The 6069-nt window shown below is 45.9% G+C and overlaps 1 protein-coding gene across 1 annotated transcript; it reads right to left on the reverse strand.

Moving 5' to 3' along the window:
- Positions 1-1518: 1518 nt before the first annotated feature.
- On the reverse strand, positions 1519-2970 carry LOC123127688 (ATP-dependent Clp protease proteolytic subunit). Its single transcript, XM_044547474.1, has one exon. It carries the CDS (start codon positions 2662-2664, stop codon positions 1762-1764), a length of 903 nt encoding a protein of 300 aa, XP_044403409.1. The 5' UTR covers positions 2665-2970; the 3' UTR covers positions 1519-1761.
- Between the last annotated feature and the right edge of the window lie 3099 nt (positions 2971-6069).

The raw sequence follows: 6069 nt of genomic DNA on the forward strand, positions 1-6069 counted from the left end.
GCCGACCAAAATCCGTCTGTTTCGCTCACATTCCTCTGCTTCGTGTGTTTCATTTGCAGTGTGCACTTAACCTGTTTTTTTTTGGGTGAACCTGTTGGTTGATTTGCTTGCAGAAGCTTGTGTGAGAATATGAGTTCCCAGCTATGCCCACCGTGAAAGGATAGGACGAGTGAGGGCAACCATCATCAATTCAGTGAAGATATACTGCTAACTGCCTATTTTGAATAAAAGAAATACAATATAATACGAACAGCATGGTTTGGCAAACAGAGCTGAGAAATACTACCTCCGTCTCAAACTGTCTAGCCTACAAAAACGTCTTACATTTTGAGATGGAGGTGGTACCTCACTTCCCAAGAGAGCAAACATTCAGAATGCATATTCCACCATAATTCATCAAAAAGAGCAATTCAAATTACGGAAGCTGCACTTTGCAAGTAGTATATCACTACCAACAGGCAAAATCACAGCATGACATGGTGCAGTTGGGTGGCTGCACAGGCATTACTCTTTAGAAGACTGTTGTTTCTAGGTAGTATTAATGTTATCGACAACACATTCCAGTAGACAGTTAAGATATACTGCAAACTGCCTGCGTTGAACAGAAAAATATATACTATAATAGAATACCATGGTTTGACAAACAAAGCTGAGAAATATTTCACTTTCCAAGCTAGCAAACATCCAGAATGCATATTCCACTATATCCAATTCAACAAATAGAGCAATTCAAATTATGAAAGCTGCACTTTGCAAGAACACATCACTCTACCTACAGGCAAAATCACAACAAGACAGGGTGCCTAACAGTAGGGTGGCTGCACAGGCATCACCCTTTAGAACGCTGTTTCTAGGTATGGAACTTGGTATGGTTCATAGGTATATACTGCAACTCTGCAACACATTCTGGATGTTTGCTAAGGCTGAAGCGCCGGATGAATCACATAGCTTGTATCTGAACTAACTCAACACCACAAGCTACTTACAACTGCTGTACACAAATGAGGTTTTAGAGACTTGTGTCAAGTCTCTAAAACGTCTTATATTTGTTTACAGAGGGAGTAGAATTCTACCTCCTAATTGTATAGCTTAATGCTTGACCAAATATTGACACTTCTAGACATGCTAAACCATTCTTCAAAGTTGGTTAATCCAGTCATCTCTAAACACTAAGCTCCTAATAACAGTTCAAGTAAGTAACTCTACATAAACTACACTTCTGCTAATGCCTCTTGGCTTGAGTGATTCTGGAAATTAACCTTATACTCTCTCCGTCCAAGCTTGAAAAACGATCTTATATTGTGGGACGGAGGGAGTAGTGAATAAGAACATTGGACAACACCATAGTGATGGTGTATGCTTGTTAGCCTAAAAGGACAGGAACAGAATGACAACTGATGCATCTCTAAGTACATCATATACTGCATATAAAGAAAACATCATCATAAAACTAATTGGCCGTTGACAGAAAACAAAGAAAATCTAATGGGAAGAAAAGAACAACATGTTTTCATGCTGTGACTTGAAATTGATCGTATAACTGATATTCACCACACTATCAATTTATCAGTATCAAAGGAACGAAATTCCTTTTTACGAGTTGCAATAAATATCGGCAATAGCTCAGTTCAGGCAATTGAAACAACAGGAAGAGGATACCAAGTTGACCTGTTGTATTAGGAATCAAAACTTAGATCTAACAACAAACAACATAGCCACCGGACTCAGAAAAAGGTTTCACCTTTGTGGCCTGGCCACCCCTCATACCGCGGAGGGCTCCTCCATATCCCTGTCCCTGCCACGGCCGTTGGCGCCGGCGCCCCCACCGTGGTGAGGCGGGTCAACGGCACTGAGGCCATCAGGCATGAGGGAGGCCGGGCGGTTCTCGATGACCTCGTCTATAAGCCCCCATTCGCGGGCCTCCTCGGGGTCCATGAAAAGGTCACGCTCCATGCACTGCTCGATCTTGTCGATGTTCTGGCCCGTGTGCTTGGCGTAGATCTTGTTGAGGCGGTCGCGCAGCTTGAGTATCTCCTTGGCCTGGATGGCGATGTCGGTGGCCTGGCCCTGGGCCCCGCCGGAGGGCTGGTGGATCATGACCCTGGCGTTGGGCAGCGCCCGCCTCTCCCCGCGCGCGCCGGCGGCGAGGAGGAGGGAGCCCATGGAGGCGGCCTGGCCGATGCAGATGGTGTTGACGGGGCAGCGGATGTACTGCATGGTGTCGTAGATGGCGAGCCCGGCGGTGACGACGCCCCCGGGGGAGTTGATGTAGAGGCTGATGGGCTTGAGCGGGTTCTCGGACTCGAGGAAGAGCAGCTGCGCGACGACGAGGGACGCCGTCTCGTCGGCGATGGGCCCGTGGATGCAGACGATCCGCTCCTTGAGCAGGCGGGAGAAGATGTCGTAGGCGCGCTCCCCGCGGGAGGTGGTCTCGACGACCATGGGCACGAGGCCGTACTCGCGGACGGAGGAGTAGCCCTCCGGCTCCGGCGGCTGGTAGGGAGCCGAGGAGAAGAAGGCCCGCGGCGGGGCGGCGACGGCGAGCCGGCGCGGCGCGGGCCCGAACGGGCCCGGGCTGGCCGAGTTGGGCCTGGACCTGGGCCTCGGCGCGAAGGCGGGCAGCGGGGAGGCGCCGGCTAGGTTGGCGACGGCGGAGGGCGTCATGGCTGCTGCTGCCGGTGGTCCTGGGGGCGTCCGGGGTGCGGATTTGTGGTCGGATGTGAGGCGGAAATAGCAAGGGAGGACTTATACCAAGGAAGGGGAGGAGAGTGTGAAACGGAGGAAACGGATAGGGCGAGGCGAGACGTCGAGACGGTGGTTGCGCTTCGATCCGCCGGATCGGATCTTTTCTTTTCTTCTCTTCTCCTCTCTTCTCCTCTCCGGGGTGGGGTGGAGTGGGGGATCGGTGTTCCTCTCCCTGCCTTGCCTTGTTGCTTCTCCGTCTGGGCTTTCGCTTCTTTTCCAAGAAAGAATTTATTTTCTTTTCTGAGACAAAGAACGTCTGGGCTTTCGCTTGTTTTCCATGAAAGAATTTATAATTTTTTTCGAGACAAAGAAAGAATTCGATTTAGCCCACAGTAGTGGGAGAGTTCTAGCTGGGCTCTCTACCATGCTAGTGATTTCGTTTTTGTTTTGTTGCAGGCTCGGTGGGCTTCGGCGTTTTTCTGCACAGGTAGACGAGCACACGCCAAGGACGTAACGAGGGGTGAAGCAACCATTCTAGTCCGCTAAAACTGCATCCCGATACGTGTCTCCGTCTCTCACGCCACGACCATTACCTAGCACTACCGCATCGTCCAGCGGCTGCGGCAGGGCCAGGTCGGCCGGGGGAGCAGCACCTCGCGCCGTGGAAGCCGCGGTGGCGGCTGTGCGACGTGCACGTAGTCACGTACGCGTGAGTGACTCATGTGCGGAGGAACGCTCCATTGGCGTTTTTCTGCACTAGGAGTACGTTTTTCTGCGATCCGTGACGGTTGCGGTCGCCGTCCTCGCAAACTCCCAGCGCACGTTTGTGCTTCTTTCTTTCTACTGTAGGCCTCCTTTGCTTAGTAGAAATTTTTTACTCTTCCTGTCCATATTAATTGTCGCTCAAATGGATGTTCTAGTTATATTTTAACCTAAAATCTAAAAAGTGTGCGCGCTATTTCATTGCTGCGAGCGGCCGCTCTGTTACACACATGCATGTGTATTTATTTTGTCTCGTAATGCATGTTAATGCTGGCATTAAATGTATTCACACTAGTCTCATCAGTTAGAGAAAACAGATCCATATACTTTTATTTTGAGATTTTATATTCTTTTAAAGCCGTATCTTTTAAACCACATGTTGGAATTCAGTTTTGTTTTCACCGTTGGATTCATCGCGACGAGATCTTTGAAACTAAATTCGCATGGATATGTTTCGACGAATTTTTTGTGTGCCAACTTTGATGCTATATGATGCAATAAAATACTACATTGTGCAACTTTAGTACTACATGGTGCAATTTTTTAAAAATCAGTTGGCTTGTAATTTAGTCTAGTTGTACAGACATTGATGTTTAGTTGGTTTATAATGTAGTCTAGTTGCACACACATTGATGTTTAGTTGCCAGAAGGACTAGTTGCACACACATATGCTCAGTTGACTTGTAATTTAGTCTAGTTGCACACATATTGATGTTTAATTGGCAGAACACTAGTTGCATACACATATGCGCAATTGATAGGAGGAAGTAGATTTTTAATGCTAGATACACTATTCGAATAACAAATAATATGGATAGGAGGAAGTAGATTTTTTTTCTTCTCATGAAGCCTTTGGTTTGTGGGTTGAATTTCTAATCCTATATAGGATAGGAGTCCATCTTTCACATTTTAAAGAAAAAAACATTAGCCTACATTTAATAAAAATATACATCAAATGACGTCTTTTTTCCCATAGGAATTAAAATGTGTGTAGAAGGGGCTTCGTCATCGGAGCTGGAGCCATGGGTGTCGGAGTTAAATCTGGCAGATCGGGTAGGTGTCCCAAACAGGTAGTCTTGGCACGATGGTAACATGAGACACAAGTGTTTTGGGCTCTCTCGAAGAGATATATGTTGGAAAATGTAGTAGAAACGGAAAATCGGCCTGCGATCAAACCAAAAACACTATGAAGATCCACTAGCGGTTAAGAGCGAATCATTATCAACTTCGAGTTGCAACGGAAGAAGAATTGGTGTAGCTCGTCGATGAAGTCCCTCGAACAGTTCACGAGCGATCCCTCAAACCGAAGACCAAAAGCACGACCTCTCTACAGATTGCAAGCATTCGGGCTTCATGATCCGGCAGCGCTTCGTCGTCCAGAGCTAATCGTAGCCGGAGAATTAGAGGGGAAGAAGAGAACCATAAAGGGCTTCTCTATTATGAGGATTAGAGAGATCTAGGTCTAGCTCTAATTAGATCAACTCCAAATTAGAATTAGAACTGGAGAACTAGAGGATGCTCCAAAACTTGTGTGTCTCCAAAGGTGGAGGAGGGGCGCCACAAGGGAGGAGGGACTCCTCCCCCTTGCGCCGGCCCTAGGGGTGGAGGAGTCCCCCTCCACCTCCAATTCGGCCACCCCTAGCTTGTCATACAAGCTAGGGGCGCCATATATTGTTATTGGGCCCTAGTATTTTCCTTGACTCGTTGATATTTAATTAAATATAAAAGCCTCCTAATCAATATTAGAGCATTTTATTATTAATTTAACATCTTCAGAAACATTTTCCACCTATATATTGATTCCCGGTATTACCGGGTAAACCCTTTAACTCTTCCGGTAACTCCGGAACGCTCTCGGTTTCTCTCGAAACTATTTTTAATATTAATGAAACTATTTCATAAATATTTTCTCATAACTCTTCACCAATAACACTCAACAGATCATGATTTCCTTAAGCTTGTGACCCTGTAGGTTCAGTAAAACATAGACATGAACAAAACCCTTTTTTATTCAATGATCAATAGCGGAACCGTGGACATCCATATTGATCCCTATGAATACACGAATGGCATTCGAGTGAACCTTTTGGTTATCATGTGCTATTCCCTTCGCTTCATGATACTTTACAAAAACCAAGGTGAAATATATCGGTATCCTCTTGAGTCATTCTCATGCTCACTATATCGGTCTCTGATAACCCACAAGTATAGGGGATCGCAATAACTTTCGAGGGTAGAGTATTCAACCCAAATTTATAGATTCGGCACAAGGGGAGCCAAAGAATATTTGAAGGTATTAGCAGCTGAGTTTTCAATTCAACCACACCTGGAGATTAATTATCTGCAGTAATGTGATCGGTAGCAAAGTAATATGATAGTTTGGATAATAGTGACAACAATAACAGTGATAGCAGTAGTTTTGTAATAAGGGCAACAGTAACGATAGCAGTAGTAACTTAGCAAGAACAATATAATGTAAATTCATAGGCATTGGATCGGCGACTTGTTGGATGATATTCATCATGAGACAGTTATAACCTAGGGCGATACGGCACTAGCTCCAGTTCATCAATATAATGTAGGCATGTATTCTGTAAATAGTCATACGTGCTTATGGAAAGG

This window comes from Triticum aestivum, chromosome 6A, assembly GCF_018294505.1.
Source record: "Triticum aestivum cultivar Chinese Spring chromosome 6A, IWGSC CS RefSeq v2.1, whole genome shotgun sequence".
In the NCBI taxonomy this organism is placed as follows: domain Eukaryota; kingdom Viridiplantae; phylum Streptophyta; class Magnoliopsida; order Poales; family Poaceae; genus Triticum; species Triticum aestivum.